General features: G+C 36.8%; 1 protein-coding gene across 4 annotated transcripts in view; it reads left to right on the forward strand.

Annotated features, from left to right (window-relative positions):
• The window catches only part of disc1 (DISC1 scaffold protein), a 79,951-nt gene extending 66,232 nt beyond the window's left edge, over positions 1-13,719 (forward strand). For 2 of the 4 annotated variants that reach the window (XM_077217376.1, XM_077217378.1), the window contains exons 12-14: positions 2,733-2,777; positions 5,769-5,886; positions 12,382-13,719. In XM_077217376.1, the coding sequence (XP_077073491.1) occupies positions 2,733-2,777; positions 5,769-5,886; positions 12,382-12,551 (333 nt within the window). In that variant the 3' untranslated portion in view covers positions 12,552-13,719. Of the gene's footprint in view, positions 1-2,732; positions 2,778-5,768; positions 5,905-12,381 lie in introns of all 4 variants that reach the window. The other 2 variants (XM_077217375.1, XM_077217377.1) reach the window with 1 other exon arrangement.
• The last annotated feature ends 1,136 nt before the right edge of the window (positions 13,720-14,855 follow it).

A 14,855-nucleotide genomic window follows, 5' to 3' on the forward strand; every position in this document is an offset into this window, starting at 1 on the left:
TGTTCTGAAGATGAACGGAGGTCTTACGGGCTTGGAACGACATGAGGGTGAGTCATTAATGACATAATTTTCATTTTTGGGTGAACTAACCTTTTAATGGTCTAAAAATTTTTGTCTTTATAAACTTTCATCAAAATGTTTAACTTACTCCGCCTCTGAAATTATTTGTATTATTCGACTGACTTCACTAAAGGCCACTGCAGTTGTCTTGCATATGAAATATTAGTCTTTTTTTAATGGAACCATTTGTTGAACCTTTTGACAAAATCTATATCAATAGTTTAATATAATATGGATGAAAAAATAGCTCAATTTTATTCAGAGGCCCAAACTTTGGTGCAAATGCTGATATTTATTTTGGCCACAAGGTAAGATGAAATTCTATTGCCTGTAATGTAAATCAATGAGGTATTTATAACAGCATAGCAAATATTTACGTAAAATGATAGAAATATCAGTCACTATATCTGACAGTAATATGTCTTAGTGAGATGATATTTAAATGGTTGTTTTATGATCAAAAGTCTGTAGTTTTAAAACATAATGCAATGCAATATAACGATGATTGAGAGATGAACAAATAAACCTTCCTCAAAAGCCTGATGATCATATTTAATACTTACATTTTTCAGTTATTCAGTCCAGTAAGTGTTCATCTTGAAATATTACTAACAATATCATATAGTGATATCAAAAAGTGTAAACTATCAATCATCCGACAGAGGGCATTCAGTAGATTGTTTGATCATATTGATAATTTAGAGGCCTTAGAAATATTCATATCAAATATGTGAAGTAGGCTTTATAGTGTTAATGTTAACCAGCAGTGATGGTATTGATAATAATGGCATGATACTGTGATAAAAACCATGATTCTTTTTTTTTTTTAGTGTGATAATGAACATAATTTGTATAGTTTGGACAATTTTATATATGCACGTCACCTTGGACTGATTTTAACCTGAAGAGTACAGCACTATCTCACACTGCAAAATGACAAAATGAGAAACGTCTACAAATAGAAACCCTGTTCCTTCGACTCCTTTCATTTCCATAAAAACCATCCATTTTCTGAATGACTCTAATTTCCACTCTTTTCTTCTTCGTTCTCTGAGCTTCGTGTTCATAACTTTCACGAACTGGTTGTAATATCTTTCAGCACAGCAGGGCTCTATTGTCTCTAAGTGCATGGCTGTGTCTTCTCCTTCTCTTTTTGTCTTTTGTCTGTTGAAGATCGTCTACTCCTCCTAACACTCCTCCGGGACACTGAAGGTGAGGAAACACACTGTTTTCCTCCTCATCCTCAATAAAGCCTGCACAGCATATCATTGATGTTATTTTAATATTATTTACATAAAAATCCAATAAATATTAATATAATAAACGGTATAATATAATTTTGTATTGGACTATTATCGAATGGACACTCGCAATTAATAATAATATAATTACATATAATTAGGGGTGTAACAATATATCGTGTCACACTATATCGCAAAACAAAAAGGCAACAATATGTATCGTGGATAGTGGTAATATGTATTGTGTATTTCATCCAAAATAAAAATTTCTGTTTGTAAAGAATTCAAGTTTGCTGAGTTTTGGTGTCAGTACTACATTAAACTACTATATATGATGTTGAATATAATGTATAATAATGCAATTGGGGAATATTTGTTGGTCCTGATAATGCCAAATATCTTGTTACCAGTAAAAACTGGCCTACATTATTTTAAATATATCTAGTCAGTGACAGAATAAAAATAATTCTGTATTTTCAGCTTCAGAATCAAGAATATTTTTATTCTGGTGTCTCTATTGTTCTGTGCATTGGGTTTCCAGCACCAAGTCCAAGCCTATTCATTTACACACACAATGTAATACCAAATTTAGCATTTTAAGAAACAGTAATTTTTTTGTTAATCTTTTACCATATGTCTTGAAGTATCGCAATAATATCGTATCGTGAGTTCAGTATCGTGATATGTATCGAATCGTGACACGATGGTATCGTTACACCCCTAAATATAATGTAATGTAATACAATAATAATTCTTCTTATTCTTATTCTTCCTTTGCTGCTGCTGTGGGAGTCTATGGCAGTCCAGTAGTAAATTATATTAAATATGAATTATTTTTATTTACTATAATTTACAAATTTCATTATTATTGTATTTGTGCTATTGGACACACTTTTATAGTTATACAAGTCTGTATACTTGTATGATTTTTTTTTCTCAGTGCTATGTTTCTTATGAATATATTTCTTTGGCAATATACCAATGACTCTCTGACAAACTAAATATGATTTTAAGCCAAGTCACAATCTAATAAAAGAGGCAGTGGCCTGCGCCCAGCTATGGGCACTTTAATATTGCTCCCTGCCGACAGGAGATGATAATTAATATTGTGTCATTTAAATCCAAATCTATGAGAAATGAAGCTGTAATGTGTTTTACTGAGGTCGCCTCCCATCAGCTCGAGTTGAACTAATATATCTGCCACTGTGCTAATTATTGTCTGCTTTAGCACACAAATCCTGAATGCAATCATTGCCCACACAGATGGGCCGAACCCATTCAATTATTTTTCTTCTTGTCAGCCGTAATGACGAGTTATTGCGCACTTCCCGTAATGTCAGTGCGCTGAGTGCTTTTTAATAATAGATGAGGTTTATTGTTTTGTTTTAATCTTCTGATAAAGTGAATACTTCTTCCTCCTGTTTCTTGCAGAAATTAGAGGAGTTTCTCTTCTGTTTGGAGGACGAGTCTCCTGAGGTGAGTGAAAGACTTCAGTCTGTCATCTCAGTGTTTAATCTGTGTTAAAGACGCATAATGTTATCAGATTTTTTCAGAATATAACTTTATAAGTAGTGTGACCTTTTTTATGGTGCATTTAGTCATTCTTCCACCTTTATGCATGGTGTTATTTCAGTTAGGCTAATAGCTGGTATGATTTGCATTGAGAGATGATCTTATGGAAAGTGAATGTGATGATGTGGAGCTTTTTTAATTCCAAAGGCCAAGGGAACTTTATCAGGGATGCATATTATCCTGGATCCATGAAATAACTGGCCTTTAAAAATAAAAATCTGCTGTCTCTATGGGAATTTAGCATAGGGGTGTACTGACTTATGCAACCTTTATTTTAAGGAAGAACATTTATTTATTTATGATTCATTATTCATTCACAAAGAAAATTGGTGTCCTTAAAGGTTGTATTTGTCCTAATTTTTTTAAATTAAGGCATTAAGATAATTTTCCAGAAGATGATTTTTTTTATTCCTCTTTTTAGTCAACTTTAGCATGGGTGTGTTCACTTATGCTAGGCACTGTACAAATGAACATGTAATCACAATAATATATGCATATATATTTATAATCGGAATGATTCTTTAACTCTGATCTAAACAATCATATTAACAAGTGATGCCCCGAAATTAAAATTCTGGGCCGAAATCGAACATCCAGGATGCATTTGGTCAAAAAACGAAAACTACTTTTTTTTTCTTTATTATTAAAATAAAATAAAAAATAGTGTGTCATTTTATCATAATTTCCTCACCTTTAAGTATTAATTAAGCTATATTAATATCTTGTGCTGAAAACGGAAGAAGATATTTTGAGGAATTTTAGTAACCAAACAGTGTTTGGTCCCCATTGACTTCCATAGCATTATTTTTTTCTATACAATGGAAGTCAATGCGGACCAGCAACTGTTTGGTTCCCGACATTCTTCAAAATATCTTCCTTTATGTTCAGCAGAAGAAAGAACTTCATGCAGGTTTGTAACAACATGAGGGTGAGTAAATAATGACAGTTATCAATCACTTTAAGCTTCTCAGCTGCACATCTCTTCGTAAGTCGGAATAGTGCGTTTGATATGATCAGAATTATATTGATCTTCCCTTCATGAACGATTTCTTGAGTAATATGCCTCTCATGGTTATCACAAAGGTGCAATTTTTGCAGTCTATATGCAGTCGAGTGTGTCGCCGTCCTTTTAGACGCTATAAAGAGATTGTGGTGACCTTTAAAAACATACGCCCAGCGTGATTTCCATTAGGTCTCAATAACTGTATCTCACAGTTTTCTGTGGCTGTTGTTCTTGAATTTGTCCCCGGAGACTCCAGCCCAGCCTCATTCAAAAGTCTTTTAATTCGCCCACAGTGTGATGTTAGCATCTATAAAAGGTGTTTCATTAGCTGGTGTGGTGGGTCTAAAAATAGACTCCAGACCTCATTACAGTCGACACGAGGCCGTTCCTGAGAGAAATGAGCGGACGTGAGTCAGACGACCACCTTAAGACGCTCTCTGACTCTGAGCGCAGGAGGAAAACAGTGAATCACGGTTTGATGGAATTGGGACAGACCCGGCCTTGTGGACCTGTCCCAGTTACCTGCCTCATGCTAAACTGTTGAGTGAAGTCATTAGAGCATCACGGAGGCACAGACTGTCAGTTCAGGAGTCTTAAGAGAGGAGCTGACAGTCAATGACGGTTTTAACATGATCATTTTATGCTTCACTAGGTTTAAGATTTGCAAATAGAGATTAAGGATAGTTTCACTATTTTTCATGACTTGACCCCATTAGCGCATGCTTTTCTCAGTTGCTTGTAAAGAGATCATATGGAAAGCATCGCAATCTATTTTTTCCCTTGTTTATGTTTACAAAACATGGTAACACTTTACAATAAGGTTCATTAGTTAATGTATTAACTAACAATGATCCATACATTTGTTACAGTATTTATTAATCTTTGTTAATGTTAGGTAATAAAAATGCAGCTGTTCATTGTTTGTTCATGTTATTTCACAGTGCATTAACTAATGTTAACAAATACAACCTTTGATTTTAATAACGTATTAGTAAATGTTGAAATAAATATTAACTAAGATTAATAAATGCTGTAGAAGTATTGTTCATTCTTAGTTCGTGTTAACTAATGTTAACTAATGAATCTTATTGTAAAGTGTTACCGAAAAACATACAAACCATTGTTATTTTAGTTTTATTGATTTACTCTTAAGGTATTTATTTATATCTTTAACAGGGTTATTATCATTAACTAAAACTATTAAAAACATTTCTGTTAATTGAAATAAAGCGTATATAAAATGTAGTCAATAGCAATGAGTGATTGTTCTTTGTCTTTTATTGTTTGATTAACATTAATGACAGATGGCAGCAGGAATATTAGGCTGCTGTCACTTTAAGAGCTAATGCACGGATCCAATATGATACTGTTACACACGTGTTTTATTTCTCAACTGTTTATGTTCCGTTTACTGACTATATTTAAAAGGATTCTTCCCAAGACAGGTATTTTGACAATTTAGTTTGAATATGTCTGTTCAAGCGCAAGAAGATGTGAAAGAGCTCTTTTCAGTATCCGTGCGCTGGCTTAGGCGCGTGCTTCCAATAGTGAAGCGAGTAACAAATTGAGTTCCCTTTCGCATCTCCTTGAGCTTGAATATTTCATTTGGCAAGGCTTATTTGTGATTATGCAACACTGCCCCGTCAACTATACAGTGTCGTTTACGTTTGTTCATGTTCTCAAAATTTTGCATTGTTAGAAATGTTACAGGCCAACTGGCGATTGACTCCGTTTCATATATTCGCCAACAACAATTTTTACTCTCATTCGGCTCTTGGCGAGTGTTAATTTTAGACCTTGGCCACACTTGACAAACTAAAGATGTGTGTGAGCAACAGTGTTTTGCAGGTTTAATGATCTCCTGCTGATTGTGGGTGTGTTTTGATTCTCAGGATCTGTGTGGAGAGACTTCAGAGCTGACGGAGCGCTGTGAACTCATTAGTAACCGACTGCATTACCTGGAAGAACAGCTTCAGTCTGCCATAGACAACCATGACAAGGACCTCACTCATATCCTTACAAAGCAAGGTGTGCGTGCATGATAGAACCATTTTAACAAATCAGATATATATCCTATCAGTAAAAATCCTATTTACACTTGGCCACATAAATGTGTCTCCGCAAAACGAATATAATTCCTATCTTCAATTCCCTCGCTATATTCAAATTGAATATACACTGAAATGAAAGCATGAAAGAAAGTCAATGAAAGCATGCGTGTTGCAGTAGCGGTGTCATCAGGGTGAAGAGAGTAGTCTACCTGTAATATGAACTTTCCTGTAAATGTGAAGATACATTTCTGTCTCTGACAGATTTTAAATCGTAATTTTGGCCACCCCTAAAATGGCTCATACTATTAACATTATGGGTGGTGATGGCGCAGTGGATAAGACACATGCCTTTGGTGTGAGAGACCCGGGTTTGAATCCACTGTGAGACACCAATTTTTCCCTGAGCAAGACACTTAACCCCTAGTTGCTCCAGAGGCGTGCGACCTCTGACATATAGCAATTGTAAGTCGCTTTGGATAAAAGCGTCAGCTAAATGAATAAATGTAAATGTAAACATTACATGAGCTGTTGAATACACTATAAAACCACGCTCATTCAGAATGTGCATTTATTGCATAGACGAAGAACATAATGTGTTTAAAATGCATATACACAGTTCAGTTGAATATCATTTGCCGTTTAACTCGTTAATCTGAATGTATGAAGCAAACTGTTTGCTGAAAACATCCTCAATTTAACAACAACACTGAGATAGGAGCGCACAGTTTATATGCCAAACAAATGCGTGTGAAAGTTGTTTATTACTATAATGGTAGGTAAATATTTATATATATATGTGTTTGTGTGTGTTTATCAGATCAGCTCCTAAAGTGGTTTGTGTGATCGGATTTAAATCCCTCTCGAAGGTATTTACAGCTGGTCTTTTCACGATCGGATCCACCCAGAAAACCCTAGTAACGCCCTACCAACCACTCAGAACATTCTAGCAATGCCCTAGCAACCACCCAGAGCACCTTAACTATGCCATAGCAACCACTCAGAACATTCTAGCAATGCCCTAGCAACCATCCAGAGCACCTTAACAATGCCATAGCAACCACTCAGAACATTCTAAAAATGCCCTAGCAACCACCCAGAGCACCTTAACAATGCCATAGCAACCACTCAGAACATTCTAGCAATGTCCTAGCAACCACCCAGAGCACCTTAACAGTGCCATAGCAACCACTCAGAACATTCTAGCAATGCCCTAGCAACCACCCAGAGCACCTTAACTATGCCATAGCAACCACTCAGAACATTCTAGCAATGCCCTAGAAACCATCCAGAGCACCTTAACAATGCCATAGCAACCACTCAGAACATTCTAGCAATGCCCTAGCAACCACCCAGAGCACCTTAACAGTGCCATAGCAACCACTCAGAACATTCTAGCAATGCCCTAGCAACCACCCAGAGCACCTTAACTATGCCATAGCAACCACTCAGAACATTCTAGCAATGCCCTAGCAACCATCCAGAGCACCTTAACAATGCCATAGCAACCACTCAGAACATTCTAGCAATGCCCTAGCAACCATCCAGAGCACCTTAACAATGCCATAGCAACCACTCAGAACATTCTAGCAATGCCCTAGCAACCATCCAGAGCACCTTAACAATGCCATAGCAACCACTCAGAACATTCTAGCAATGCCCTAGCAACCACCCAGAGCACCTTAACAATGCCATAGCAACCACTCAGAACATTCTAGCAATGCCCTAGCAACCATCCAGAGCACCTTAACAATGCCATAGCAACCACTCAGAACATTCTAGCAATGCCCTAGCAACCATCAAGAGCACCTTAACAATGCCATAGCAACCACTCAGAACATTCTAGCAATGCCCTAGCAACCATCCAGAGCACCTTAACAATGCCATAGCAACCATCTTGAATATTCTAGCAATGCCCCTAGAAACCGGAACTCATTATTCCGCACTCATTACGGATGTGTCCTTGTGGGTTTCTTCAGGTCACTCTTATTGGTTGTCAGACTGGAATGAAATGATCTGTGCGCTTCATTCTCATGTTCTCAGTTGGACAGGAGAGGAAATGACTCCATCATTCCTCCGTCACTTACAGCCACAGGAACACGTCTCATGCGCTCATTAGAGCCCTTAATGTGACGCTTTAAAACTCCTTCGTGGAAGACCGTCTCGTTTGACAGCACATGATGCTCTCTTCTGAACAGGAATTAAAGATAATCCTGAATGCATCACTGGCCATTTCCTTTCTTTTTTGAGAGCTATTGAATATGAGGGATAAGAAAATGAACTGCTTTAGTTATTAGAGAAATTCTGAGCTCAGCAAAGGTTGAAAGGAAGCGACAGACAGGGAAAAGGGGAATTGAGAGAGCCTAGTCCGCCCGTCACTCTCCAGTGAGATTAAAGCGTGAGATGAAGGGAAAGGTTATGACACAGTGCGCTGTCATCGCTCTGACATCTTCATATTTCTGCCCACCTGTGTGCCGAGTGGATCCATGCTTTGCTTTCACTGAGAGGAAACAATATAGAGGAGATTGATTTGATCTGATTTGAAGGTTTTACATTAGACAGACATCTATGGGCACTACTTTCAGTTATTTTATGCTTAATGTATATTATCAGCATGTTCATACCTGATTATGCTTAAAGGGATAGTTCACCCAAAAATGTAAATTCTGTCAGTTTTTACTCTCCCTCATGTTGTTCAACCCCGTAAGACCTTCGTTCATCTTCGGAACACGAATTAAGATATTTTTGATTAAATCTGAGAGCTGGATCACTCCTCCATAGGCTTCTAAGGGATTGAAACTTGTTCCCCGAAAAGTTATTAAAGACATCGTTAAAATAGTCCAAGTGACTACAGTGGCTCAATCTTAAGTTTATCAAGCGACGAGAATACTTTTTGTGCGCAAAAACAAACAAAAATAACGACTTTATTTCAACTATTCATTTCCTTCTCTGTGGGCCTCGAGTCAGTTAACTTAGTGTAATAGCGTAGACCTACGTCACACGTAGGCTCACTATTGGCCGACGCTGGTCATGTGTGTGATGCGTGTGACGTACAACACAGAAGCGCTGCGCTGTTACACTAGTGAACTGACTCGAGGCCCACAGAGAAGGAAATGAATAGTTGAAATAAAGTCGTTATTTTTGTTTGTTTTTGCGCACAAAAAGTATTCTCGTCGCTTGATAAACTTAAGATTGAGCCACTGTAGTCACTTGGACTATTTTAACGATGTCTTTAATAACTTTTCGGGGCCGGCAAGTGTCAATCCCTTAGAAGCCTATGGAGGAGTGATCCAGCCCTCAGATTTAATTAAAAATATCTTAATTCCTGTTCTGAAGATGAACGAAGGTCTTACGGGGTTGAACAACATGAGGGAGAGTAAATACTGACAGAATTTTCATTTTTAGGTGAACTATCACTTTAATAAGCTGACAATGCACATGATCATGTAAACACGTTAACCTGTTTCCTTTATCGGAGTGAAGTCATAATCGTCTCATAAACGGATAGTCACAGCTAGATTTGTGCCGACCAGCTTTCTGTCGGCTAATTGAAGTGCGTGTGTGTGATATGTGACAGGAACGCGTCCTTACTGTGGATTTAAGCGCATTGTAACTGCATGAGAGGATAATATATGAGCCCCATGTTTCCTGCTCACATGTTGCTATACTCTTCTTCAGTTATTAATGCTTTGTTTAACATCACAACTGACATAACAAATTAAATCAGGTACACAAATTCTTAGGTTTTGACTTTGGATGCACGATATATCGGCCATCATATCGGTATCAGCCGATATATGTTAATTTTTAATGTTATCGACCCGATAAGAAAATGTGGCTGATATATTAACGGTGATAAATAATGGATTATTTCCTTCAGCCGAGACGCTTCAGATGTGCACTGTTCAACATGATGTTTTTGAATAGCTTGAAATATGATTGGAATCACTTTGAAAAGGAAAATACAGTTAAGTGCAACATGTGCAGCGCAAGTCTGTCATATAATATTATAATGAAAACATTATAATTGTGTGTTTAGGACATGGCGTTTAATGGTGAGACTTTTGTTTTTGTAATCAGGCTCTCAAAAATTATATAAAAATTTACATTTATCGGCCAATATATTGGTTATTGGCTTTCAAATATAAAGAATTATCAGTATTGGCCAAAATATTTATATCAGTGAATCCCTAGTTTTGACATCACTACTGATTTATTAATAAAGTCTTGTAAATGTGGTTTACATTACTTGCGTTGTCAGGTTATTGATTTGCATGTAAACCCAGACAACAGGTTTTTTTTTCACTAAGCTGATTTTTGTGAGTGTACTAATGTGCATGTAAACATGATCAAAAACAGTAACTTGAGGAACACATGAAGCTTGTTTGATTGCACTGGTTAAGCAGACAGATGAGCAGATAAACACGTAATAAGCCAAGGTTTGAGCCCGAGGAACTTCATTAGATCCGTCCCTTCAGCCGGAGGGAGATCTCACCGATCCTCCTTCATAATTCATGAAGCGCTCTTTAACGGCTGGTTAATTATGAATGAGGACAATCTGGGGCCATTTGGAGAGCAAAACGTGCCCGTCAGGCCCCATCTCCCACAAGAGTCCCTGTGATTCGCCACTTATACCGGATACTCGGCCCCACCCCGACGAGTTAAACAATCCAGCGCTGATGAGGGTCTCTCCTCGTTCTCATAAAATGAGTATGAATTATTTAGGCGAGATTTCTTGAAGTGAACGGGTCCGTCAGGAGATGAACTGAGCTTTTGAATTATAAGTGGAGAGGGACGACCGTTGTGTCGGGCCAAACATAATGAAAGTTTTTCTAAGATGGGTCGTGATTGTGCTTTGTGTAACGGGAGAATGTTGTGAACTGACTCTAAAATTAGGTTTTGTCCCACACCTATTAATGTTGGATAAAATTATTTTTAAATAATGCATATATACCATGTATCATACATATACCATTATATAAAAAATAAAAATATATAGAGAGTTTTATTTAAAGTACATTTTTATAATTTTTTTTTAATATATATATATATATATACATATATATATATATATATATATATACACACAGGGCTTGACATTAACACCCGCCAAATGCGGGTGGATTTTGCTCGTGGCGGGTAACACAGTCACTCCAACTAGCCACTTTGGCGGGTTTCGGCACCAGTGTAACGCATTTCAGATGTTATGGGAAGAAGGAGGCGGGGACCGGCGAACAATCAAATACATTTTCATGACAAAATAAAACAAATACAAAAACGAAAGTAAAGAAGGCAGTCCCTCACAGTCGACTGCCGCCACACACAATAAAACAAAACATCAAATAAAGTTCAGGCCGGTCCTCTCTCGCTCTTCACAGTCGTCGCTCCTCCTTTTATGCTTCCGCTCCTCCGTGATCATCATTAATCACGCCACCGGCCTCGTGCCGTTCTCTCACGTCCCTCGGCCTCATCCTGCTCGCCACAATCACGCTCACATTCAAGTATTTTTTCAGAATTTGAATGTTCTTCTTTGCTCGTTGTTCTAATGCAGAGATGTTTTTCTACTCTATTTACTGCTGTTGTTGATGATAAGGAGTGTTACATTTACATTGTATATTTCTATCCATTTCTTGTCAACCTTACCAGTAGTCATTATTAGTGCCTAATAATGACACCAAACTGAAATGTGTTCTTAATGATGAGAGGAACGTTCCCCTCAAATTTTAATGAAAATAAAAGCAACTTTGTCCGAACCGTGGCATGCATTTTTGTTCAAGTAAATTTTAGCACGCCATAGACAACTTTAATCAGGTAATTTCACAACAACAAAAATGTGGCAAGTATAAATGCTGTGTGGCTAGTAACTAAAAACGACTAGCCACATTGGCTAGTGAGCAAAAAAGTTAATGTCAAGCCCTGTAAATATATATATATACATATATATTAGTGCTGTCAAAACGATTAATTGCATCTAAAGGCGGACAAGAAGCGCAGCGCCACGTCTTTAAAATTCGAACACATTATTCTCTGAGTGTACACACACCGGCGGCGACATTCGCTGTGTGTCCGTACATTATATTTTAACAAATCATCGTTAATGTATATACTGGCTTCACCCTGTGCTGCAATATACATTTAGATATACATTTGTGCTGCAATATACATGTTTACATTCACGATTTAAATAAATTATTTACAAAAATAATGCATAATGCGTTATTGTTATTTTGTTTCCGGCCTTCCATTATTTTTTTATCAAAATTAGAGATTTAGTTTTTCTTTTGCAGACTGTTAAATGTCTTTCATTTGAATTGCTTATGCGAGTCTATTATTCTTACACTTCAAATTAAACTGTATTATGGATTCTGTTTGAGCGTTTGTGATTCTGCTAGTGATCTGTTAGTGTGTGAATGAGTAGATGATGTTTGGTCATGTCTTCTTTAACTCTGAAGCCCACTGTCCTTAGAGAAAGAGGTTCAAGAAGTGAAGGCCACTCTTCAAGCCATGCTGTCACAGCTGAAGGAGGAAGAGGAGGATGAAGATAAGTTCAGTGATGTAGAAGAAGAACCGGTTGAAGATGAAGGTCTAGAAGAGGAGCATTACTTCAGTGACAGCTGGGAAATCTGAACAGACTCATGAGTTATATTTATATTGTGTCCAGCGTCTCTGGTTTGTGTATTTTATGTTGATGTTGCCTGTGAAAGTCTGTTTTCCATACTTTTATGTTGCACTGAGCTCTAGCACTTAAAGGGAATAGATCATCTAAAAAATAAAATCATCGGTTCATTTACTCGTCATTCCTAAAGCATTTACGTTTACTCTAGGTGTATTTTTAGTCCCATCCACTATTGTTGGAAAGCAAAATCTTGAACATTTCCATTTAAGATATCATTTTTTTTCATGCAAATGTATTTGGAATGACGCGAGTGAGTAAATGTTAACAATCATTTTTGGATTATTTTTCTTTTTCTTTATTAGGACCACTAACCATGTGAATCTTGTTTCCACAGTTGCCTTAAAATATACAAAATGTAACTCCTGTCAGTGTTGCCAACCACTATTTTATTTTTATTCTAATCAGTTAGTGCTTAGTTATTTAATGTACTCTATTTGTCAGCCGTTTCCTTGCTTCTGCATCCAAAAAAAGGCCTGATTTTGGAGCTTCCAGTTATTTTAGTATATTTAAAAAGCATGGCATCTTATTTATTTATTTAAATTGCATTGATAAATCATTAAAAAAAACAACATATACATTAAAATCTGTGTGGAAAACCAAATTTTTTATATATAGATTTAAAGACCAACAGACACCAAAAGTCAAAATCAGAAAGAGCAAAACGTAAAGTTCCCAGTCAGGACTGAGCTGAGTTTAAATGTAGCTTCCTCAACTCATTTCTGGCGTACGATTGACCTCTGAAGAGTGTTTTCAGGTTCATGACAGAAGTATGTGGTGCTTTAACTTGTGAATCTGTTGTTGAACTGTGAAGCTTCACGTCAGGCTTGTTCAGCGACTGTATTTCAGCCCTGCTGATATTCTGTGTGAATTATGAGGGTCATGTGGCATCAAGTGCCTTTTTAGACTATTTTATATTGTCTCGTTATTTAAAACAGAAACTTTTTTTTTTTTACTTAATTTCTCGGTGTTTTAACAAAGCACTTTTCAGATGTAAGCTGTTTTTGTCATTATTGTGAAAATGTCATTTGCTTGTTTGTACTAATCACTTGAATGTATGTTTGCATGTCTATCATCACTTTTTATATTTGTTTTAAATACATCATATACCCTCTGCAAAAATGCTTTTGTATTTTTTTTGTTATTATTTGCAAAATAGGACACCAGACCGCACAATTTGAAAACAAGTCATCTTTAACAAATTCATCTTGAAAAGACATTTACCGCTTATTTGTGTAACATGCGTTTCTGACTAAAAAGGCCTTCAGTTAGTGAAAAAATGAGGACGGGACTTGATTTTATCCGGGAGAAATTTATTGGACCTTGCAAATTTTAATATCCAGTTTCATTCAGAAATGTCAGATTACAGCAATAAAATGGGTTTTAAACCAGGTACAATTTAAAGTGCCGCTGTCATGCGCTTTTGATTACTACCTTTCATACAGTGTGTAATATAGCTGATTTTGAATGTAAAATGTCTGCAAAGATCAAAGTGCATGAATTTATTGTCTCCTAAAACTTTCTGTTTTCTGTGCTGCAAATCCATATTGCTGCACTTTCAAAGACTTACTGTGAGGAAAAGCTAAAATTCAGATATAGTAATGGGCATTTGGTTTCCTACTCGCTGTAAGCATTCGACCAATCACAGCAGACTGGGTCATCTGACCAATCAGAGCAGAGTAGCTAGCCATAAGGAGGGGTTTAAAGACACTGAATCTTCAAACGAACCGTTTTCAGACTCTTTGAGAAAAGAGCTGATGCTGCAGTGTGTATTATGACAAAATGAAAGTGTTTGACCCTTGGATGTATGTAAACCTGTAGTAGGACTCTAAAAACAAAATTAGGAACCTTTAAAATAAAATAAGGGCACTGCTGATGTTGAATTAAAATGACAAGTAGAAGAATTAATAAATTGCAATGCAATTGAAAGAAATCAAACGAAATCGTGTGAGTTCTGAACGATGCACAACTCTGTTTAACACTCCGATGGCATGCTAATTTTGATCAGATCACACTCGCATTGCTCAGCTGAAAACTGAACGCATGATCCAGACAGCGGAGCTCATGCATCAGCTCATCTTCAGCGTTCAGTTCGGGCACAATCTTGTCTCCTAATTGAATCTTTGTTTGTTCACGTTGCCGCTGCTCGGGTGGATTAGTTTCGCTCTTCACTATGGAAACAGACTAGCTGGTTTGTGCGAGACACGTGAAGAGCTGCCTATTGTTTTACATTCATGCACTGAAGGAAATGTGAAGTA

The sequence above is a fragment of the Siphateles boraxobius genome, unplaced genomic scaffold (genome assembly GCF_051911475.1).
Source record: "Siphateles boraxobius isolate OS27281-9 unplaced genomic scaffold, OSU_SipBor_1 73, whole genome shotgun sequence".
Classification (NCBI taxonomy): domain Eukaryota; kingdom Metazoa; phylum Chordata; class Actinopteri; order Cypriniformes; family Leuciscidae; genus Siphateles; species Siphateles boraxobius.